The 25,541-nt window shown below is 39.1% G+C and overlaps 1 protein-coding gene across 1 annotated transcript in view; it reads right to left on the bottom strand.

Moving 5' to 3' along the window:
• TLN2 (talin 2) overlaps nucleotides 1–25,541 on the bottom strand; it is a 575,966-nt gene that overhangs the window by 93,923 nt on the left and 456,502 nt on the right. Inside the window, 1 exon segment of the mRNA XM_078151184.1 lies at nucleotides 21,724–21,894. Within this exon segment, the coding sequence (XP_078007310.1) occupies nucleotides 21,724–21,894 (171 nt within the window).

Below are 25,541 nucleotides of genomic sequence, written 5' to 3'. Positions count from 1 at the left end.
CTTCTCTAAGAACAGCCTTAAGGATCATAGCCTTAAGTTCATAGGATTGTAGATTTAGAGCGGGAAGGGACCTTAGAGATGTCAAAGACTCAAAGACTTATTCAACATCAAACAGGTGGTAAGGAGCAGTGTCAGGAATCGCACTCAGGTCCGTGTGCTCTATCCACTTTCCACAATGCGTCACTACCTTCCCTTTGAGAGAGGCCAGGCTTCCACGACAGCCATGACAGCTAGCTGCTGCTATTCCAGCATGGTATAACTCCTCACCACAGTCAATCTACGTCAGTGGGTGCAGGGGTTTAGGTGCTTACATCTGATGAACAAGAAGTATGACACAGCTAATTACATAAGCTACTTTGCTAGTCGCTCCTCAAAGAACTAGACAACTATGAAATACATCAGTTTTATGGGGTTTTCAACAAATGTATGAAATATCTGGGTGCAGCTGTTTTCTTTCATATTCCCTAACATGCTGTCATCTCTGCACAAGAGTCAGCAAAGTCAATGAATATGTTTAGTGTTTATTGTATGCAAAGGGAAAATAGATCAAGAGAAAGTAACTGCAAAAAAAACATCTTCGGGGATTTGTCAAAATATCATATCGTTATATTTGGATGGTATAGCATGATGTAATAGAGAGAATTCCAGACTTGGAGCCAGGACGTTGTTCAGCTGTGTCCAACTATTCATGACCCTGTGGACCACAACATGCCAATACTGTCCATGGGCAAAGATACTGGAGTGCTTTGCAATTTCTTTCTCCAGTGGATTAAAGCAAACAGAGGTTATGTGACTTGCCCAGGGTGACACAGCTAGTAAGTACCTGGGGCTGGATTTGATATCTAGTCTTCCTGACCCAGGCCTAGCACTCTATTCATTAAGCCACCTGGCTGCCTTCAAGAAAACCAGAGTTCAATTCTGACTCTGTCACTGATTATTTGTTTGAACTTGGACAAGTCATTCTGAACCTTTTTCTTTATCTGTATAATAAGATAATTAGGCTACATGAAAGGATCAAATGAGGAATATTTGTATAGTGCTTAACACAGCGTCCGTCACATATTTCCTTTCCATCTAAGAATAATCAAATCTAAGGACCAGAGTGAATGTGGCTGGGATTTATGTAGCAAAGGAAGGGTCCTTGGTTTAAGAACCATTACAATTCAGAGAAGAACTTGGATCTTGGCTGGGCTACTAGCCTTGGATGGTTCTTAGTATCTGACAGGCACAAAATCACATAGCCGAGGTGTGATCATACCCCAGATGATTTGGGGTAGCATATGCATTTGGCTACTAACCAATATGATTAATATTGGCTAATAATCATGTTTATGATTAATATTCTTGCTGAAGACTCCCTGGTGCCTGAGAGGCCCTGGCACAAACAGAGGTGGCAAGTAGAGGCACCACTATGGAATCTAATAAGGGATGTAACTTAATGGGGAAATAAAGCAATCCAAGTCATCTTCTGATGGTCTCATTGTGATGCAGTGATTCAGTAGAGCAGAGTTAGCTTGGACAAGTTCACCATGCTAAAAAGACCTACCTAAGCCATGGACTTCATATCTGTCAAATGAGGACCAGCCAAGCTAAGTTCAGAGACCCATCACTAGAAAGTCAGTCATTAGGTGATCAATTATTTTTGGCCAAAGAGACTCACAGAAACCATCTGCTAAGGTGTAAAGGGGGAGTGGCCTACCTTTATGGAGGGATGAAATGAGGGATCCTTGAAATACTGAAGAAATAGAATGTACTACTGATAGTTGGGATGGGGAACCTGTAGCCTCGAGGCCACCTGTAGCCTTCTAAGTCTTGGGTGTGGCTTTTAGACAGTCTAAATTTTACAGAACAAATCCTTCTATCAAGGGCATTTGTTCAGTTAAGTTTGGATTCAGTCAAAGGGCCACACTTGAAGACCTAACTTTAGAATGATAATCACTGGGAAAACTGATTTTTCCAGAAATTTATATTACAAACTGTTTTCCTGGGACATGTCTATCTTATGAGAAGTCCTCCTGTATTTACACACAAATACCTGTAAGGTTTCTCATTTTTCAATCATCTGAAAATATCAGGATTTCTGTCCTTACTCTACAACATCAGAGAGGTCAAATAAAAAAAAAAGGTACTGAATGAAGTGGAACAAATTCATATTTGAAGAGCTACATTTTATAATTAGTACTTATTAACAGCACCAAAGGAGAGAGACTTTTGTGTTTAAATAACACCTCTTGGGTGAGATTTTCCAAATGCTTTATGAATAATAATTTGCCCTATTTTACAGATGGGGAATCAACAACAGGCCTGCGCAAGACCTACATTCTAATAACTTCTCAGAAATGGGAATGCAGCACAAGACTTTGAGATCGGTGCCCTGGTACTTTACTCCATTCTGATGAGATGAGGGTGGAAGGTTTGACCAGCAAGAAGCAGGAGCAGCAGCAGCAGCAACTTTCCCAAAAGAATAGGGATTCATTATTCACAAAAACAGTTTCCTCAGAACAGTCCTACACAGATAGTTATTGCAAGTATTATGCAGTGAAGGAAGCCGATTTCAATACAGTACTACCTAGTAAATATCAGAGTTGGGACTTGAATCCAGGACCTCAGACTTCAAGCCCAAAGACTTTTTTATTATGCCTAACTTCCTCTTCTAAGATTTGTTCTGATGCTTAGCTAAGTTGGATAACTTTTAAATAAGGAACATTGGTTATAAAGGGAGAAAGAGTGATACAGGGCTTCAGAATTGGAGAGATCTACCTTCAAATCTCACCCCTGACCCATACTACCCATGTGAGCCTGGGCAGGACACATAATTTTTTTGTGCCCCAGGTAAGTCTCTATAGCTGTAAACTGCAGAAGAGGTGCTCAGTGGCATTAGTACAGGAGGTTTCCTCATTGGGAGTTACCCATACTCATGAAATCATTGGTCCAGGAGTCCCAAAAAGAGAAATGAGTAAAAGAATGCATGCAGTTAGAGCAGAACAGAAGCATCAATGCTCCTAGAAAAATAAACTTCAAAGTAGGACAATGGGGCAGCTAGGTGGTCCAGTGGATAAACACAGGGCCTGAGTCACGAAGGATCTTCTTCCTGAGTTCAGATCCAGCCTCAGACACTTACTAGCCGTGTGACCCTGGGCAAGTCATTTCACCCTGTTGGCCTCAGTTTCCTTATCTGTAAAACAAGGTGGAAACGGAAATGGCAAGCCAGTTCAGTACCTTTCCCAAGAAAACCCCAAATGGGGTCATGAAGAGGCAGACGTGACTGAAACAACTGAACACACAAGACGACAGTACCATAACTCTTTTTCAAGGAAGGCACATTCACAGACCCATGCTCTAGATGTCTCAATTCTAAAATTCACCTAGTGTTGTTCTCTTTCCATGTGAATAAAAATTAAATTGTACTCAAATACTGGAATAGCTTTGATGACTTAGAAACATAGTATCACAGACTTAAAACTGGAAGGGAACTCACAGACTACCTATTCCACCTCCTTTATTTGACATATGATGAAACTGATGCCCCAAGACATTAAGTGGTAAACCACACAGATTTAAGTAGGCATCAGAGGCAAGACCTGAAACCAGGGCCCTTAACATGAGAACCAGTACTGCTTCCCTTTTACTATACTGCCTGCTTACCAATGAGAAAACATAATGCTCATTGACTGAAGTTACTCAACCAAAAGAAATGAATAGTTCAAGAAGGGAGGTTATTAAAACATCCAGAACTTACTCTGCTCTTGAAAAATAATTTGCAGTTGCAGGCTATAAAATAAACCCACATAAATCATCAGCAATTCTATATATTACCAACAAAGCCCAATAGCAAGAGATAGAAAGAGAAATCCCATTTAAACTTACTGTAGACATTATAAAATATTTAGGAGTCTACCTCCCGAAACAAACCCAGGAACTCTATGAACACAATTACAAAACACTTTTCACACAAATAAAATCAGATCTAAATAACTGGAAAAACATCAGTTGCTCATGGGTAGGCCGAGCTAATATAATAAAAATGACAATCCTACCTAAGCTAATTTACTTATTCAGTACCATACCAATCAAACTACCCAAAGATTATTTTATAGAGTTAGAAAAAATAATAACAAGATTCATTTGGAAAAACAAAAGGTCCAGAATATCAAAGGAACTAATGAAAAGAAATGCAGGGGAAGGTGGCCTAGCAATTCTAGCAATAAATTGTATTATAAAGCAGCAATCATCAAAACTGCTTGGTACTGGCTAAGAAATAGGGAGGTGGATCAGTGGAATAGGTTAAATATGCAAGACACAGTAGTCAATGACTATAGTAATCTATTATTTGATAAACCCAAAGACCCCAGCTTCTGGGATAAGAACCCACTCTTTGAAAAAAACTGCTGGGAAAACTGGAAAAGAGTATGGCAGAAACTAGGCATAGACCCAAATCTCACACCATATACCAAAATAAAGTCAAAATGGGTTCAGACTTAGATATAAAGGCTGATACCATAAGTAAACTGGGAGAACAAGGAATAGTTTACCTATCAGATCTATGGAGAACAGAAGAATTCATGACCAAACAGGAGATAGAGAACATTATAAAAAGCAAAATAGATAATATTGATTACGTTAAACTGAAAAGTTTTGCACAAACAAAGCCAATGCAACTAAGATTAGAAGGAAGGTAGAAAATTGGGAAAGAATTTTTACAACCAGTCTCTCTGATAAAGGCCTCATTTCTAAAATATATAGAGAATTAAGACAAATTTATAAGAACACAAGCCATTCCCCAATTGATAAATGGTCAAAGGATATGAACAGACAGTTCTCAGATGAAGAAATTAAAGCCATCTATAGTCATATGAAAAAATGCTCTAAATCGTTATTGATTAGAGAAATGCAAATCAAAACAACTCTGAGGTACCACATCACACCTATCAGATTGGCCAACATGACAAAACAGGAAAATGATAAATGTTGGAGAGATGTGGGAAAATTGGAATGCTAATACATTGTTGGTGGAGCTGTGAAATGATCCAACCATTTTGGAGAACAATTTGGAACTATGCCCAAAGGGCTACAAAAATGTGCATACCCTTTGATTCAGCAATAGCACTTCTAGGGCTATATCCCAAAGAGATCATAAAAATGGGGAAAAGACCCACATGTACAAAAATATTCATAGCAGCTCTTTTTGTGGTGGCAAAGAATTGGAAATTGAGAAGATGCCCATCAATTGGGGAATGGCTGAGTAAGCTGTGGTATATGAATGTAATGGAATACTATTGTGCTGTAAGAAATGATGAACAGGCTGACTTCAGAAAAACCTGGAAAGACTTATATGGTCTGATGCTGAGTGAAGTGAGCAGAACCAAGAGGACTTTGTACACAATAACAGCCACATTATGCGATGACTAATATTGTTAAACTGAACCCTTCTCAGCATTACGAGGATCTAAGACATCTCCACAGGCCTTGGGATGGAAAATGCTATGCACATCCAAAGAAAGAACTATGAAGTCGAATTGCTCTCACTTGTTTTTACCTTCTGTTGAGTTTTGTTTCATCTTTCTGATGGTTCCTCCTATTGGTTTTAATTTTTACTTACAACTTCAGTACTGTGAAAATATGTTTAATGGGTATGTAAATGTAAAGCCTATGTCAGATTGTGCTCCATCTTGGGAAGGGTGGTGGGGAGGAAGGGGGAGAAAAATTTTCAACTCAAAAGCATATGGAAAAAATAAAATAAAAAAAATAAGATACAGAAAAATAATTTGCAGGTCATGGGAATCAAGAATGATTTCCTCAAATGTGACAAAAAATGAGATATGAAATGTGATAACAGTATATGGCTTTGCTCAGGGTGCCTGTCAGTGTGCATAACACTCTCTCACAAGGACAGACTGATAAACCAGTAATTTAGGGTGACATTTCATTTCTGTGAACCAGACCATGTGGCTCAGTAAGGGTAAAACAGAATCCACAGTTTATTGTGATTCAGAAAATCCTACTGCACTCATTCCACCTGAGGAAAAAAAATATTACATAAATTTACTTACAAACTGAAGGGCAGAAAACACGAGAGTTTTGTATATTTGATTTTCGAGACTCTCAAAACATCCAAAATGAGATGGATGCTTGCAACATCAATGACACCAATGATCCTACGTGTCTATTTCAAAACAAAACTAAACAAAACTACCTCAGAAATAATATTTGTACTCCCACATGGGCCAAAAGACAGGGCCTCTAAAAACAATCAGATGCATGAAGTTGGCCAAACCCAAGCATATACACACAGAATCTCATAAGTGGAAGGAACCTCAATTCCAATTCTTTCCCTGATGCGTATTAACTGAGTAACCCTGGGCAAATTACCTGCCTCAGTTTCCTTAGCTGTAAAATAAGGGCACTGGACGAGATAGCTTTTGGGGTGCTTTTCAAGCTCTAGTTCTACGATCCTATTCCTTGATGAGTGGTTATCCAGCCTCAGTGATGAGGAATCCAATAACTGCCAAGGCAGCCCACATCCACATTTGGACAGCTCTGATTGCTAAGAAGTTTCTCCTCACGCTGAGCTGTACTCTGTCTTTCCACAACTTTCATTCAATGCTTCTAGTTCTGCTTCCTCGGGCTAATCAGAAAAAAAAAATCTAATTCCTTTCTTATATGACAGCCTTCCAAATACTCAAAATTCTTCCAAATACCTGTCACGTCCTTCCCAAAGTCTACTCTTTTCCAGGCTAAACAGTCTTAGTTTCTATATCCTCATATGGAAGAGTTTCTAGTCCTTTCACCATCCCATTTGTCCTATTCAAGACACGCTCTAGATTATCAATGACCTCAATCAAATGAAGCATCCAGGAGTGAACATATAATACTCTATATGTGGGCTGAGGAAAGCAGCACTCCATTTCCCCAGTCTGAGCGCTGTACCCACCTCACAACGTAACACAGTAAGGCATTAGCTATAGTCTACTAACAAATCTTTTTCACAGGAGCCACTCACTAGCCATAACTCTCTTCTTTTCTACTTGTGAAATTTATTTTTTAACTCATATTTAGAACTTTATATTTATCCCTGTTCGATTTCCGTGTTATCTTCAGCCTGTCTTTTTCACTCCTGACTGTCAACTAATGTTTTTAGCTATACATATACCATGCAACCCTGAAACATCAAAATAAATATATTCTATTCTTCCTCCAAATGACTGACACCCACGAAATACACACCATCCTCTACTCTAGTCAGGTCAACCTCTTCTGTATCCCAGTAGTGGGCTGTATTCATTCCTTTTTCCAGGATTTCCAATACGTTCTTTCAGTCACTTAAAAGGCTTCCTCTCTGCCTACTGAGCCTTCAAGCCAGCTTGAGTAAGACATCCTCTAGGTCCTTCTTGGCTACTTTGTTGCTCTTCACTGATATCCCTCTCCTAGGGACCACTGTGGCACCTCTGGCCTCTGTCACAAATTTAGAACTTAAATTATGGAGTGTTGCTGTATATAATTCATGACCATTTCAGGCATCTTAGTTTTCCCTCTCCAGGTACAGTGTAACCTCCTTAGTGGGCAGACCTATACTGTGCTTTTTTTAAAGCACTTTTTACAATGCCTGGCATAGCTCAGCTGGACTGTAGGGGAAAATTCCTAATAAATACAGCTGCCTATGGGCTGGGCATTTCCCCATCATGGAAATTTTTAAAGCTGGATGACCACTTGTCAGCTCTGTTACAGTTCAGTATTTTTCAGTCACGTCTGACTCTGTGAGCCCATTTGGGGTTTTCTTGGCAAAGATATTGGAGGGGTTTGCTATTGCCTTCTCCAGCTTATTTTATAGATGAGGAAAATAAGGCAAACAGATCATAGCTAGTAAATGTCTCAGGTCTTCCTGATTCCAGGCCCTGCTCTAGCCACTGTGCCACCTAGCTATTCTACAGGAGATTCTTATTAAGGCACTGATGCTTCTGCTGCTACTGCTGCTGCTGCTGCTGCTACTACTACTATTACTATTACTACTACTACTACTACTACTACTACTACTACTACTACTACTACTACTACTACTACTATCACCATGATACTATTACTTCTGTTGCTGTTACTACTAGCTAGCTAGTATTAATATAGTACTTTAAGGTTTAAATAGCTCTTAAAACATATGGTCTGATTTAATCCTCAGAACAACTATAGGCAGAAGGTATCATTATTAGCCCATTCTGTAGGCGAATAAACTGGGGAATATCTAGGTAAAATAAATTTCCCAAGGTAATACAGCTAGTAGCATCAAAGGCAGGATATGAACTCAGGTTTTTCTGACTCTTAAGTACAACATTCCCTATGCATTACACCACCTAGCTGCCTAGTATTCATTGCTGGAAAACATAGCCTTCTGGGTCCCTTTTAACATGGAGATTCTGTTTCCAATCCACTTTTCATAGTATCCCCAAATTAATGTTAGCAATGAATCTAGCTATTATGTTCATAAACCTTTCCTAGTGCCTTATGCCTTATTGAGTAAAGTTAAAACTTTTTTACTTGGCATTCAGAGGCTATTATGTAAAAGACTCTCAAATTATCTCTGAAATTTGTGGGGTGTGTAGTCTCTAAGACAAGTATCATTATCAGTCCTAGTTTATTCCAGGAAGTCCTTACCATTGCAGACCTACCTGATTTTGGAAGATCATCTTCTGTTTCTACTCCCTCTCTAGTCCCCCCCCCCCCATATGGAGGTACTAAGCATATCTACAGTTTGCTGGATGCTCAGAGGGAAAGGAAACAGAAACACACAGTTTCCCTGACTACCTTCCCTGGGGTCAACGTCCTGAGTGAAACATTTAATGACATATTTGTATCAGGGAAGTCTCCAAGGGAGGCTAACAGTCTACCCACACCCTTTCCAAATCCCAGAGGTTACCTGGGTCTAAGTTGCCTTTTGAAGGACAAGAACACTGCTACAATGTTTCATCATCATAACCATCCTTCCTAAATCCCTCCAGTACACACTGTTTCCACATTCCTGCAGAGGCTGCGGAATAAAACCCAGCACTGTCCCCTGCAAACGTAGCACATTTCTCATGCTCATCATCCTTGACCAGAAGGCTGGCAATTAGTCCCCCGCCCTCCCCACCAAAGGAGGTTGTCGGGGTCACTCTGGGCGTTACTTGTGAAACTCCCTAATAAATGATGGTGCATACACGTTACAGAATAACTCCTATATAAGGTACTTGATCCATCAAAAAATACCATAAGTTCTACTTTAGGCAGCATCATGATTTGTCTCACACTCATGTGTTTTCTCAACTCCACCTACACGGGGGACAAGTAATTCTTGGTATTGCCATGGGACCCTGAGGGAACACACTGGCTTGAGATATGAAATGTGAAAAATGGGCCAAATTTTCCAGGTTCATTGTAAACTCTTCCTAAATATCTACTGTTTAAAGGGCAGGAGGGCCGGAATAGCAAGAGGCAGACGTGATCTTCCTAAACCTGGCGTCTGTGTTCCCACAAAGGAAACTCTGTTTTCTCTCAGTCTCCCCTGATTCTGTGCTCGACTTAAGGCCTGGACTCAGTTTTGCAGGTGTTTCCCCCAGTTCTGCAAGTCTAACATTTGTTGTGTCTTTGGTACATCTGCCAGAACATATATGAAGGGAAGACACAGGCTACCTGAAAGGGTGAGGATATTGAGTTTTCTTGGCAAACTGCCATCATTAGGAACAAGATTCCATTCTGCTGCAAATCTCTAGACTAACAGAAATCATGCTTAACCACCTTGGTTTGCTCATTCTACACATCTATTCACCTGTGTGTGGTAGCAGAGGTAAGCAATAAATCAATCTCTAATTTATTTTAAAACCCTTTTTAGTACTTGGCAGTCAATGGGGGTCTCTACCTGAAGGAACTTGAAGGAGAAATCCATACAAAGAGATGTTGTTGAGCTGTTTTCAGTCATGTCCAACTCTTTGAGACCCCATTTGGGGTTTTCTTAACACAGATACTAGAGTGGTTTGCCATTTCCTTCTCTGGTTCATTGTATAGATGAGGAAACTGAGGCAAACAGGGTTATGTGACTTGCCCAGGGTCACACAGCTAGTAAATGTCTGAGGCCAGATTTGAACTCAGGAAGAAGATGTGTCTTCTTGGCTATAGGCCCAGTGCCCTATCCACTGTACTACCCAGCTGCTGGCAAGTACTATACCATAAAGATAAAACTCCTCACCAAAGTCAATCCAATTGTCAAAAGTAATATGTGATTGCGTGGCCAAAAGTCTTCAGTTCTGACCTGCCCCTGCCCTTTCTGACAGGGAGCTATAGCTGGGTGGCCCAGCAGATGGAGCACTGGTCTTTTAGTCAGACAAACCTGAGTCCACATCTATCCTCACTTATAGGTTGTGTGACCCTGGGCAAGTAATTTAACTTCTGTTTGGCTCTGTTTCTTGAACTGTAAAGTGGGGATAATAACAGTATCTATCTCCCAGGCTTCTTGTGAGGATGAAATGAGATAATATTTATAAAGTATGTAGCACAATGCATGGCATGTAGTAGATTCACTTAAATAAATATTTGTTTCATTCTTTGATTCCCCCAACAATGTTTCTTTAAGACAGTGGTGTCAAACTCAAATGGAACTGATCCTTGTGGGCAGTTTATTGATTTATGAAAACATACATGAACATTATCTATGTTCTACTGTAGTTTTATTTATTTTGCTAAACACACTCAGGAGTTTTGCTGGCTTCATGCAGACTGCATTCCCACCTGCAGGCCTCTGTTTGACAATTCCACCCTAAGATACTGGTTTCTACAAAAAGTAATGAAAATTCCAGGGAGGAAGAGTGTGGCCATGAAATCACTCCAACAGTCAGAAGGCCCCTTGGTGCCCAACACTCCACTTTGATGATATCCTTCTTCTCAGCAAACATACTATCAGCCTTAAGTACTCTGATATGAACAGCTGATTAAGGAAAAAAATCACTGTCCCTAAGAAATATTTGCAGGCACAAGCATACCTTCTGGGAGTGGGACTTTAGTCCTGCAATAGCTCTTCCCTACGATGGATGCATTTATAATCCAGGCCACAACACACATTCCAGTGAAGTAACCTGACTCTGATGGAAAACATCCTTCTCAAGATCACAAAACAATTTGTGCTAGGGAAGTCAGGTGAACGCTTGGCAAATCTATGGGATATGCTTTGGTCTTAACCAAGGCAAAAAAAAAATCAAAATATCATCTAAGTAGGCCACAGTATGTTGTTTAAGAGATTCTATTGGGGGAAGCCATGGAGGCGCAGGTAAAAGGCCAGTCTCCAATTCTGTAAAACCTAAAGGATCCATTCATCATGGGGATTCAAGTCCCACCTTTGGTATATACCGGCTGAGTAACCCTAGGCAAATTACTAAATTTCTCAGTGCCCCAGGGAGTTTCTCTTAAGAGTTCAAGCTCAGCAAAGGCACCAGTCTGTATTAGTACATAAAAACAATTAATGATCGCTGATTGATTGACTCGTAGGAGTTTTCTGGATAGGATTTCCTTAGTTCAATGAAATCACAGGAATGACTGGTCCAAAAATCAAATGCTAACATTTCATTAAATGCTATAGGAAGCATAGAATATGCATAACTAGAACAGTCACACCACATTTGAATGCCTGTCCACTGATCTCCAAAACTAAATACAAATAGGCCCAATTAAATAGAGCTTAATATAGCTTCATCCTTCCTGAACTCAACTTGGAAAGTCCGAATTCAGGGGAAGAAGATGGTGATTACAGAAGGTGATTTCACTCAGACCTCAGTAGTGTAAACAGGGACCAAAAAAAAAAAAAGTCCTTGTGATTGACTGAGAAAACTGAATAAATTTCTTTTTGACAAGTGTTTGCATGTATGCCCATGAAGCTTACATTGCTCACTCATTTAGTGAATAACTTTGCCCATATGGAGAGGATAGCCCCAAGAGGGAGATCAGTGTGGTGACTATAAACTTGCTCTGAGTTAATGACCTCTAGCAAGTGCTTGTCTTCAGTGGGATTCCCTTCTATCTTCACCTTAAGGTAAGTGACAATAACAGAAGTTAGCTCCCTCCTGGGCCTACCAGGGCATTCCTGTTTGGGAATCTTGACTTCTATTTGATAGGGAGAGGGACCAGATCTGGGACCTCATTGTTACAGAGAGCTCCTGGATGGGGAAAACCTCTTTACCAATAAGGGTTGGCACCTTTTCTGTAATGTACAGTCTTAGAGAATGGCTTGGAGCCCTGAGAGATAAAGTAATTTGCTCAGGGCTGCACCACTGATACGTCTGAGGTAGTGCTGGAACCCAGATCTTCCTGGCTCTTGGGGCAGCGCTCTATGCTCTATGCCTCTAATTTGATTTGGCTCAAGCCACAGGAAAACAAATAGCATCTTGTTTGCATTCATGCCTCTGAACTCAGAGTGCACAAGAAATGAACCCCTCCCCTCTCAGAGAATGACCCTGTACTTCAGAGAATGTACTTCCCATATGCTCTCCTAGCTTCAGGAAATATAGTTCCCTAAAGCACCTTAATAAATAACATTTGGGGCCTCCCCTTTTGTTTTGGGCAGGGCCCCCCCACTCTAGGGTAACTGGTAGGAAAGCTGCCTTTTCCTTCCCCAGGCTCCTCAACAGGTTTCTCCTTCCAAATGAGAAATTCCAGCCTTGTTCCTTATTACTTCATTTACTACAGCCTTAGCAGGCCTTACTATTGAATGTAGTGGTTAGCAACACCACCACAGCAGAAACAAAGATCTTGAAAGCCCCAGAACTCCCAAAGTCAGGGATATCATGGACATCTACTTGTTACTAAATGCCTGCCTGCCTGCCTTCCTTCCTTCCTTCTTTCCTTCCCTCCTTTCTCTCTCTCTCTCTTTCATTGATTTTACTCTGAACTTAAGAAATAAAACAAGCATTTCCATAAAAAAGTGGTATAGAAAAACAAAGGATTGCACTTGAAATTGCAGATACATTATGTATAATTTGCTATTTCTTTCAAATATACAAAGTTGTCATGTAACTTTCCTTTTTTTCCCCTTCCCCTTCCCCTCCCTACTCCACCACCCCAAACTTTTAGATGGTTACCACCAGACACATATCTGTATGTATATGTATACACACACACACACACATATGTCAGTTCTTTTTTCTGGATTTAAACAACAATTTGCTTCATTGGATCTTTGCGGTTAATTGGGTATTTATAATAGTCACAATGACTTGGTTGCTTAAAGTTGTTCATAAAACAATACTGGTGTTACTGAACACAATGTTCTCTTGGTTTTGCTCATTTCGCTCTTCATTATTTCATGGAGGTCTCTCCATGCTTTTCTAAAATCGCTGAGCTCTTTGTTTCTTATACAGAGTAATATTCCATCCTGAACATACACCACAATTTGATTAGCTATTCTCCCTGCATTCCTGGTATGAATCCCGCTTGTTTATAATGTATAATCTTTGTAATGTATTGTTCTAATCTTTTAGCTAGTATTTTACTCAGGATTTTTGCATCTATATTCATTAGTGAAATTGATCTATAATTTTATTTCTCTGTTTTTTACTTTTCCTGATTTAGGTATCAGTTATCATAATTGTTTCATAAAAGGAGTTTGGTAGGACCCCTACTTTGCCTATCATTCCAAATAATTTACTTAATAGTGGAATTAGTTGGTCTTTAAATGTTTGATAGAACTCACTTGTAAATCCATCTTTTTCTTTTTCTTAGTGCTTTTTTCTTAGGAAGGTCACTGATGGCCTGTTCAATTTCTTTTTCTAAAATAGGTCTATTTAGATATTCCAGTTCTTCTTCTGCTAATGTAGGCAGTTTTTTTCTTCTTTCTAAATATTCTTCCATTTTACTTAAGTTGTTAAATTTATTGGCATACAATTGAACAAAATAACTCGTTAAATTTGCTTTTATTACATCTTTATTGGTGATATATTCACCCTTTTCATTTTTAATATTAGTAATTTCATTTTCTTCTCATCCTGATCTGTATCTTGCCACTGGACCCAGATGGCTCTGGAGGAGAAAGTGAGGCTGGTAACTTTGCACAGCCCTCCCTCACTTAAATCCAGTTCACTGGCAAGTCATAGCATCATCTTCCTGATGCCATGGTCCTCTTACAGAATGAAAGGTAAACAACAACAATTTTCTCCATATATCTATCATATCTAGCTTATCTAAAATTCTGTTCACTTCCTTAACTTCTATTTCTGAGAGGGGAAGATTAAAATCCCCTACTATTATAGTACTACTAGTTATTTCTGTAATTCATTTAACTTTTCTTTTAAAAATTTAGATGCCATGGTATTGGTGCATTTAAAGTTAGTATTGATATTGCTTCATTATCATATGGTACCTTTTATCATAATGTAGTTTCCTTGTTTATCTCTTTTAATTAAATCTATTTTATCTTTGACTTTGTCTGATATCATGATTGCAAACCCTGCTTTTTTTTGCATCATCTGAGGCATAATACATTCTACTCCAGCCCCTTATTTTAATTCTGTGTGCATCTCCCATTTTTAAATGTGTTTCTTATAAGCAGCATAAGCTGCTGTTTTCTGAATTTTGCTCCATTCTGCAATCCATTTCTGTTTAATGGGTGAATTCATCCCACTTGTGATGGTGATCTGATCTACTTCAAAGAAGCAAGGCTTTGTCTTCACAGATAATTCACATTAGCCCATGATGGCCGAAGTTTGCTAAAACAGTCCCTTGAAGCTGAATGACTCTATGGTACATGTTCAAACACAATCAGGAGTATAGCTACTTGCAGTCCAGCCTTTTCAAGGCAGGGGTATCAGGATGATGACATGCACAAGCTCATCTTACTTCAATATTGTCCTAGAAGCAACCCCAGGCAGCTTGGGCAACTGCTCCTTTAAACTGTGTGCCATATATGCCTAGATTTCTAATGTGGTAGAGGGGTAACAGTATAATTCATTATGTTAATAGTACTATTACATTTGGGGCATTAAATCTCCTTAGTACCTTGGCCCCCTTCCCTCTTGGGACAGAAGCTCAAACGGCTGTGCCCTACCAGAGAAAAGCCCCAGGGTCTTGTTGGAAGGCTTTATCACAGAAATTCTTTTAATAATAAGATATCCAGGAGGAGGGAAAACAGACAGACACACCCACCCACACATACACACACACCCCAACCCCAAATACCTTTCAAAATGATTCTTCTGGGCAGTGGCTGTGACATGTCCCCTGTACAGTCAGACCCTTGCCAAACCCCACAGTCACCTTCAAAAGGCACTTATAACAGTCACAACTGGCTATAACTACTGGTGGTGTATTCTACCCTTACTTATCCTGAAATCCCCACTGATACGTTATTGTGCATATCCACAATGGTAGCAGAAAGCAGCAATGGCATTTGGCTCAATGCTGATCTTTGAACAGTGCTGACTTGATTCAGGATCCTGTCTCCCCTTGTCCCTGGCCAGGGTGCTGACCTACAGTTGTCACCATGCCTTTCTAGTCCTCTCTATTGACCAATGCGTATCTAAGCAAAGTAAGACTGCTCTGCTCTCTAATCCAGCCCTACATTTCATTCCTCCCTTTCACGAATGGAATGACCTCTCTGCTGCCTACTCCTGTAATAATCATATCCATCCTTTAAAGACCAATTGAAATGTCACCTTCTCCCTAACGCTTTTCCTAACTCTGCCATCAGCAATATAACCTTCCCCTTCTGACCTTACAAAGTATCTTGTTTTGAAAGACTCTAATGCATATATCAAGTGACATTGTCTATTAGAGTTATATGCCTGCATTATCTTCCACTACTAGACTGTAAGCTCCACAAGGGCAGGGAGCACTTTTTCTCCAAATTCAGCGCCCTCTTCCCTCCACCCTCGGTGACTAGCATATTGATGTTCTCCATATGACTAGTCCTTAATAAACCTTTCAGGAATGAATGAACAGGAGGTCCTCAATTAACATTAAAGAAAGGTTCCTTGTTATTGCTTTCCACAGCACAAAAGTAAAAGAATTGGAATTCTGTTCAGTTTGTAGACTAAATTATACATACTTTAAAGGTAAATGAAGCATATTAGTTTCTCTTTAGTCCTGTAACTGGTACAGCTGGGCAGTTAGCCCTAGGGTATAGCAAATAGGAAGATGTTTCAAGGAGGCAGATTTCAGTTCCATTTTTTCAAAGTCTCTAAAAACTAGAGCTGTTCACCAAATGAAGCAGGCTGCTTTATGAGGCATTTATATACTCATTTAATATCAATTTATTATACACTTGCTATATGGAAAGCAATATACTAGAAGCCAGGGGAAACAGAAATAAAGTTAAAGCCAAGTCCCAGCCCTCATGGATCGTATGATCAGGAGGGATATAATCCACAAACAATATACCAACCATAATGAAACTATGCCGAAAGCATAAATGAGGCATGAAGACTAAGAGAAAGAAAGATTATTTCTGCCTGAGGGGGCAGGTAGAGAGGGCAATAAAAGAAATGAGGAAATGGACTTGGTTTTGACTAATGAACAGAATTTCAACAGGTAGAGATGGGCCAAGAACAGGAGGCCCGGGGAGGAAGGTTTGCATTTAGAGGTGATCTAAGTACAGGGACAAGGCCTCACAAAAGCATGGAAGAAAATTCTGGACATGGTAGTCAAGCTGGGATGGGGTGGAGAGGAAAATTGTGAAATAAGGGTAGAAAGGTAATGAGGTGGTAGGTTATACTAAAGGAAGCTGGGTGTCTGGGCCTGGAGTCAGGAAGACTCATGTTTCTAAGTTTAAATCTGGCCTTGGGCAAGTCACTTCACCTGTTTGCCTCAGTTTCCTCATGTATAAAATGAACCGGAGAAGGAAATGGCAAACCACTACAGTATCTTTGCCAAGAAAATACTAAATGGGGTCACAAAGAGTCAGACATGACTGAAAAGGTTGTAGAAGGCCTTGGATATGTGATTAAACCATTTAGAATTTATACTCAGTCTGTGGAAGTATTCAGGCAGAGGCTAGGGATCTGATCCCTATCCTGTTGTCTAATGAGTTTCTAACTGCATTGTTTAATTACCATTGGCTTCATTTCCTGAGGTCTTAGAATGCCCTAACCAGGTGGGGACTGAACTCAGTGGTCAATGTCACAGCAGTGTGAACAAAGACAGAGGGCCCTGGAATTCTGGCAACACGAGAAACCAAGGACCTCGACTTGCCCTGACTACCTATCTCTGGGACTCTGGCCAACTACCCACCACGTACTCTCAAAATCAAAGAGTTAATTCTTCTCTTTGTGAGAGGAACAGAAGAAAGAGGGCTAGAGACAAATCAGGAGAATTTAGGTTCCTGCCTCCTCCACGTTTTAGTTTGTGTGATCACAGGCAAATCCTTTCAACTCTCTGGTCCCCAGTTTCCTCATATATAAATCAGAGACAATTGTATCATGTGCCTTGATGGGTTATTGTGGAGAATGCACTTTGTATTCCTTAAAGCAACATAGAAATGCATGCTATTATTAGGATGTCATAGGAGGAACTCCCACAATGAAGTGGGAAGGTGGACTGACCTTTGGGCTCAAAGGGACTGACCTATGAGGTTCCTTCTAACATTAAGATTCTAAAAACTTATATTTTTTTCTCTTTGGTCATTTCTTTCAACAAACAGTGTTGTTCTCTGCTTTTTAGACAGTTTTTACTTGTTTCCAAAGGTTGAGGTGAAGGTAGAGAAGAAACATACGCTATGGGGGTCTCTTGGCTTATACCACCTTAGAGATGAAGCGGTGGCCAGTGATCAGAGTGTTATAATCCAGCAGTGATATACACCAGTCAGGTTTACAAAACTGGTCAGCTTTAAGGTGGAGAAAGTTAGGGACTAAAGGAAATGTAACATTATCTTGCTTTACCAACCACATATTCTAAAGTTTCAGAAGTCAAAGGTGAGTTATTGAGAAATATTTCACCTAGCTTTCAGTTATTTCTAAAACTGAAAATTTCATTACCAAACATAGAGTTCTAGATACATATGTTTCCAACTGCGAGATTTCCTCTATATAAATGAAAACTCAATGAAAAACGACATACTAGAAATCTAGTCAGATTTGCCTGATGGAATTATTCCTTCCGGAAAGGAAACAAATACTCATGCTCTAGCCCTCTAGAAAGAAGCCCACAGCATAAAGTAAGGAAGGCTAGTATAGAGTTGAGAAGCTAGAAATCATGACACCCTGGTTTGGGTCTCTGTTCTGTTATGAATAGCCTGTGTCATACTGGGCAAGTCACTTTCATGTTTTTAGAAATAAAAAAAAGAAAAATGTCAATTAAAAAAATTTAAATGCTGATATGGCCTATGCATTTATATCAGAAATCAATTTATAAGGCGATTTTGGTATATTGTAGTACATGCCTTCCTCCTCCCTCACCTTTATATACCTACACACATACACATACATGTGTGTATATATATAGATGTATGTATGTACAGATACATAAATACACACATACATATTTCTAACATATATATTTCCAAATCTTATTTTGTGGGGGAAAAAAGAAACAATAAAAAACTTCTAAGAAATTTAACACTGAAACAGCATATAAACATACCAGTTTAGCACAGTGCCTGGTACATAGCAGGAACTTAATAAATGTTTATTGATTGGCTGATTGATAAAGTCAACCTCACTCTCATCAAAGTCATTCTCACCTACAAAATAGGGATTCTGGGACTTCAATTTATGTCACAAAGGTGTTTTGGAGACCAAATTATAGGACTGCATTTTAAAAATTATAAGATAAAATAAACCATATCATACCTCACATTATTTCTTGCTCTACTTCCCCTTGTTTTAAAATATATTTCCACTTTTTTTTTCTTTCCTCCTCTTTTCTTCTCTTCTGTAGATGATGTCTTGCCAGTGTCACTTGGGACTTTGATTATCATCACTTAGGTATCAAGACATTGCTTATATTCATGTTGACCAAATCCATATCAAATTGACCTATCAGGAGGTGCTGTCTTACATAATTTTGATTTGTAAATGAACACACCCACTTCGTAAGAGGGCAGTAATGCTACACTTAAGAAGAAACTGTGGTCTTCATTCTTAGATACTAGTATTTGATCCAGCCTGATTCCCTGTGAAAAGGCTATTTAAACTGAGTGTGACAACTGTGTCAGAAAGGGAGCTCACCCATCTATCACATATTATCAGTAATTCACTTAACTGCCAAATCCACATTTCAGTTCTTTGTCTAGATCAGCACCTCACTAGACATTGCAGGTTGATGCCCCTGACATAAAAATACAAAATTTTTAAAAACCATGCAAAATGCCTCTTCCTTTCCTATGTGGTGCTTTCTGCTCATCTTCTTCATCTGAGGTTTGAAATACACATGCAATCCAAGAGGCATGTGATGAGGAGTCTTTCTTAGCCACATCTCAAAAATTTGCCCTTTGCTTTTTATTTCCATAGCAACTGGACCCTAATCACCTTACCTAAAGTTCTTAGGGGGACTCACATAATTTCAGAGTTAGAAGGAGACTTGAATGGCCAAAGAGTCTGACCTAAACGTGACAAAACAATTCCAGCTAAACCATAACCAACAAGTGACGCTTCAACCTCTGCTTAGAGACCACCAGGAAACTCACCATGTCCTGGGGCAGCTCATTCAACTGTTAGATGGATCTAACGGTTAGGAAGCTTTTCTTTGTATGAAGTCCATATTTGTCTTTGTGCAATTTCAATGAGCTATTCCTAGTTCTTCTCTCTGGGGCAAAGCAAAAGAGGCACAGTCCCTCTTCCACAGGACAGTCAATCAATCTATCAATCATTCAGTAAGCATTTATTAAGTGCTGCTACAGTTGGAAGATTTGGGTCCCAGTCTAGGCTCTACCACTATAAAAATGTATGACTTGAGGCTAGTCACTTAGCCTCTAAGGACAATATTCATTCAATAAACATTTATTTAGTGCCTACCATGTGCCAGGCATTGCGCTAAATTCTGAGGCTACAATCCAATGGGGGAGACAGCATGCAAACAAATATATAAAAAGCAAGTGATATAAAGGATATATAGGAAAAATCAACAGAGGGAAGACACTGGAATCAAGAGTGGTTTGGGAAGGGCTTCCTGTAGAAGGTGTGATTTCAGTTGGAACTTAAGGAAGCCAGAGAGATTAGCTGGTAGAAAAGAGGTGGGATAGCATTCCAGGCACTGGGGACAACCAAAGAGAATATGCACAAATTATATCAATTGGTCAACAAAAAAGTATGATTTAAATGCCAACTATCTGCCAGGCATTCTGCTGAGGGGGAAGGGTACCTACCAAGACAAAACCGAAACTGTCATTATCCTGAAGGAACCCACGCTCTATCCAGGGAGACATTAGGGACACAAATAAAACATACATATAAATATAAGGCACATTTTTTTAGGGTTAGGGCACTAGCAGTTGGAAGGATCATAAAATGCTTTATGGAGGGAAATGAAGGATTCTAAGAAGAAAAGTAAGGTGGGAAAGCATTCCAAATATGGGGGAGAGGGGCTAGTTGGTACAAAGCTGTGAAGATGTGAGATGGAATGCTCTGCATAAGGAAGAGCAAAATGGCCAGTCTCGTGAATTTAATAAGCATGCCATGTGTGCCTTTAATCCAACTAACTGATTTCTCTCTTATATCTACCCACTATATTATTTTCAATTTCTGGTGCTTGGCATGTTTGAAGAAATTTAAGGAAAGAGTAAACACATAAAATATCAAAACATATATTTAGACCTATTCTCTATCTCTTTCACCCCCCCCCCCCAAGTCTCAATGCAGCTTTAAATAGCTTAAAGCTGCACTGAGACTTTTGGGACACCCTGTGTATATACATTTCGCAAAGAAAAAATATATGTGTTAGTAGTTGGGTGGAATCAAGTTATTAGGCATCAAAACCAAATCTTTACATCCTATCTTCTGTCAAATGAAGTTGATTATAGAAGGATGCACTGAGATCCAATGTAACCTGTTGTCATCGGCTACTGAATAGATGGTGCCCCGCCTTTAAAGCTCCATTTCTAGGATTCAAGTCCTGATGAACTGAAGGCACTTGCTGTTTATTTAGTGAAACATTTGAACACAAACATTACCTCTTAATGAAAATGACCACACCACTGTCCTTGGTCACTGAATGTAACAACAAAATATTACAAGCTGAAGAAATGTTCCGTTTGCAAACGGGCCAGAGCATTTCCCATCCCGTCCCTAAGATAACAAAAGCTGCTGACGCTAAGATAACAAAAGTCAACACCATCAGTGACCCTACACCACATTTTGCTTTGTACTGTAGTGAATGTCTAAATTGAGAGATGCATCTAAAGATATATTTTTTGCTTGAAAATAATGGAAAGAGGCCCCCTGTACTGTGCAGATGCCCAGAGATAGTGTTTTTATTCCTGTAATAACCACACACATCCCAAAAGAGGCTTGCTTTCTGATATACTGCTATATCATGAAAAAGAAGCCAACAAAAAAAGGTTTTCATCATATAGTTTTCTCACTCTTTCCCTGGTGAATATTAAGAATGCCAATACTACAGACGTTTTCTTGTCTCGTAGTTCACCGTCCAAATATAAATAAGAAAGGAAAGATTTATTGATTTGGAAAACCAAAAATTTCCAAGCAATACTTAACACAGCAGGAATGTGTGACTACTTCAAAATGACCCCACTGTGAGGTTTTAATGGGGGAAGGGTCCTTTAGAGTATACCTTAGGGTTGCCTCCACCTTCTTTGGCAGCATACAACATCTGTAGAGCAGACTCCGCCAGTGTCTTGGTCTGGTCCAATACCGTCATCTGCTGTTGATGATCTAGAATCTTAGATGCCACACCGACTGCAGCTAAGATCAAGGGTTCGAAGTAACTCGCCAGCTGTGTGACCTTGCAAGGAAAACACCCCACAAAAAAAGGCATTCAGTTTAACATATCTTAAGCCATACTTTGAAGGGAAAGACAGAAGTTAAAGAAAGATCAGATGAGTCTGTAGGAAGATGTGCAACTTGGCTTTTGAAAACCCATCTTGAAATTTATAAAGAACAGTTCTGAACTTCCTTGAGGAACTCTACCTCCTTTCTGTAACCATTATAGGAGCGTAGAAAAACTTGTTCAGTAGTATGGAATTTAAATGTGTCTAATGTTAGAGCCAATTATTTTAAAAACAAGAAACTTTTAAGGGCTTTTGAGGAAAAAAAAGGGACAATTATCTTTTCTACTATATAAAGAACGCTTAATCATTGATGGACAAGCTTCCTTAATTTCATGATAGAACCAAAAGATTACATCCTTAGTGCCCATTTCGAATGTCATATGTTTTCTAGCAGAGTCCAGGATACTTCCAAAGCTTAATTGAATGAAAGACAAAAAGCAAAAAAATCCTTTATCATTACCTTTAGACATTTAGCTTTGGATTTAGCCCAGGCTGACGAAAAGCTATTTACTGAACTGCCAAGGGACAGTGATTGATTGGGTCTATTCTAAGGTTTTACTTAATGCTTTAATAAAGGAAGCAAATTGTTATCAGGTTCAGGTCTGTAACCTGGAGACTGGAAGAAGAAAAGGAAGGACACTTCATAATGCTCCACAGAGATGAACTCTCTTTGTCTAACCCATGTGTTGTCATGACAATGAACTTTATGTTTGTGTGGTCTTTTATGGCTGTTGTTGTTTTGTTTTTAAATAACAGGAGTCTCGGTCTCACCATTCAGGCTACACAAAAAAGGGAGGGCATGACGAATGTTTTACTGTCTTGATGCTCCGATGCTCCAAAACCGGGTTTTTAATAAAGGCGTTGTTTTCTAAACCTTCCTTTAAGAAATGTGGTGTCATTCAGTTGTGTTTGACTCTACATGAGTCTTGGCAAAAATAATGGAGTGTTTTGCCATTTCCTTCTCTGGTGTGTCTCCATTTTTGCAGAAGGGGAACTGTGGCAAACAGGGGTTAAGTGACTCTGTCACACAGCTAGTAAGTGTCTGAGGCTTGATTTGAACTCAGAACTTCCTGACTCCAGACCTGGTGCTCTAACCCCTGGACCACCTAGCTGCCCTTAAGAAATGTAAACTTGGTAACAATATGATGGAACTGAGCTCCAGGAAAATGTTGCTAAAAATAATTTGCATAAAGATCCATTATACATGAAATAATTTTATATTCTCTTCTTATATTTATAGTTAAATCTCTTCCATAACAAACATGAGTAAATTTGCAACTCTGAAAAGCCATTCAGTCATTAAGTATTTATTAAGCCCCTACTATGTTCTAGGCACTGTAGAAGTGCTCCAGATACAGTTCCTGCTCTCAAAGAGCCCAAGGTCTAATGCGAGAAAACATGAAAACAGCTCTTTTGCCTTTAAACTTTCAGACCTCTGATGCTTTTGCTTCTTCATCTTAATGGTGCATTGGTATTAATTTTGCATTTTCAATATGTGAATCTATTACTAGACATGATTGTGAAATGAGTTCTGCGTAAAGAAACTGGTAGTTCTTGGGCACTGTGATGTAATATGGAAGGAAAGACCTTTTTACCAGGTGAGGCAGTGAATAGGTCTGGTGTATCTATGGACTACCAGGAGTGGATGGGTAGACGGAGGACCCTGTAGCAAAGATTACACAAGCAGGAGCCAGATTAAACCTGTATATATTTCTTTAAATCTAGAAGTCAGAATGATGTCTCTATTAGCCAGCAGTGACCTAGAAATAATAATTTTGATTTAGGATCATGACTATCAAATTAGGAAAAGGTTTCCTGAAAGGGTTATCTTGCACATAGCTTCCGAAAGACTAGTGTCAGTTTCCAATCTGTTCCTCCATGACAAGGGATTGTTGCTCTCCCAAAGGTGACACTATTTTATTTGCACATTGGGTATTGAAGCTATGAGGTATCACTTATATTTATTAGAGAGAGGCTTATACAACATGCTCTGAGGAATTTGAAAATTGCAAGCACTCTATATAAAATGTCATTCTAAAAGTGCATTTCATTAATTTAATTGATGGATTAAGACAGGACTTCTTAATCTTTTTTGGCAGTCTGTTGAAGCCCATAGATCCCCTTCTTAGAATGTTTTTGAATGCATAAAATAAAATGTAAAATTGCAACAGAAACCAATTATATTGAAATACAGTTATAAAAAGCAAGTTTGAGGACTCTGGATTAAGAACTCCTCAGGTTTAAGAGAATGTTTAGTGAGAATTAAATCCAGCAATTGAAGAGAAATAGATAGATGTCTTTGCATCCTAAAGGAAATGGATTTTTTTGGTCCTAGGTGGTGTACCACCAGGGCTGATTTTAAACTACCACACTTCAGACTCTCAAAACTCTGTGGAAGGCTTTGCTTCTTCTGTTAAGTTGTTTGCCTGTTTGCTCCCTCATTACACTGTGAGCTTCTTGAGAGCAGGAACAGGTTTTTTGCTGTCTTTCTATCCACAAGGATTAGTCCAATGCCTACCATTTAACTATGTGACAGCTGAATCACTGAAATGATTAGATGGAATAATGAATACCATTCTTCTTTACTTCCCATTATCTTATTGCTAGAAACAACTAAAAAAAGCCCTCAAGATATAGGAAAACAGGGCAAAAAAACTGGGGAGGAGACAACTGGGCAAATGTGTAAATAAATGCAACTATAACAATTTTTATGGAATTTGGTGCACTGAAGGCACCACAGACACCAGGATTTGAATCTCTATCTTCTGAATCTAAAACTAATGCTTTTTCCTCTATTCCACACTCCCTGAGTACGTAAGGTGGAAAACAATGGACTCTAGTAGAAAACTCTGACATCCATCAGCATATAAGGGTGGTTTTACTTAATATTTTTTTAATTTTTAAATTTATTTTTATTAAGGGCATTTGTTCTATGAAGTTTGGATTCAGTCAAAGGGCCACACGTGAGGACCTAGAGGCTACATGTGGCCTCAAGTTCCCCACCCCTGGACACCTTTAGGTGATTTTGGCATAAAAAAAAAAAAAGAAAAAGCAACCAAAAGTGTTAGTGTTAACTGATGGATTAGTTAGCATAGAAATTTTGGAACCTTGGTTTCTTAATCTGAAGAATATGATCTATGGACAAAATCACAAGGGAATTAAAATCCATTTTATAGTATCTACCATGAACATTTCCAAAATAAGTACCAGTGAAGAATTTACATAATTAATTCAATACAGTTTAAAGATTTAATAGGCATTTAAAATAAAAGAAATATTAGCACTTGGAGAATGACTTCTTAGGCAAGTAGTAAGGTAAAGGCTTTTGCTCTTCAACAATTATTTTCCCTAAATTTCAAGAATCAGGACAGAAGCACTACCTTAAAATACACTAAAATGAGGTAAGCTTAGATGATTAAAAAAAAAGCTCTAGAAGTCAGCATTAGCTTGTTGGGATCAGTCTTTATTTGCACCAAAGACCTCTAAGACCTCTGGTTCTTAGAAGGAATGCACTGTCAAAGAAGGGTGCGAGCAGGGAATGGTCATTTGTTGCAATGCCTACTAGTAAGAGGCACAGGGCATAGCTGCTTCTGTCAGACTT

Source organism: Phascolarctos cinereus, unplaced genomic scaffold, assembly GCF_003287225.1.
Source record: "Phascolarctos cinereus isolate Bilbo 61053 unplaced genomic scaffold, phaCin_HiC Scaffold_3;HRSCAF=262, whole genome shotgun sequence".
NCBI classification, from domain to species: Eukaryota; Metazoa; Chordata; class Mammalia; order Diprotodontia; family Phascolarctidae; genus Phascolarctos; species Phascolarctos cinereus.
The sequence above is the reverse complement of the archived record's forward strand: the minus strand, read 5'-3'. Positions and strand labels throughout refer to the sequence as shown.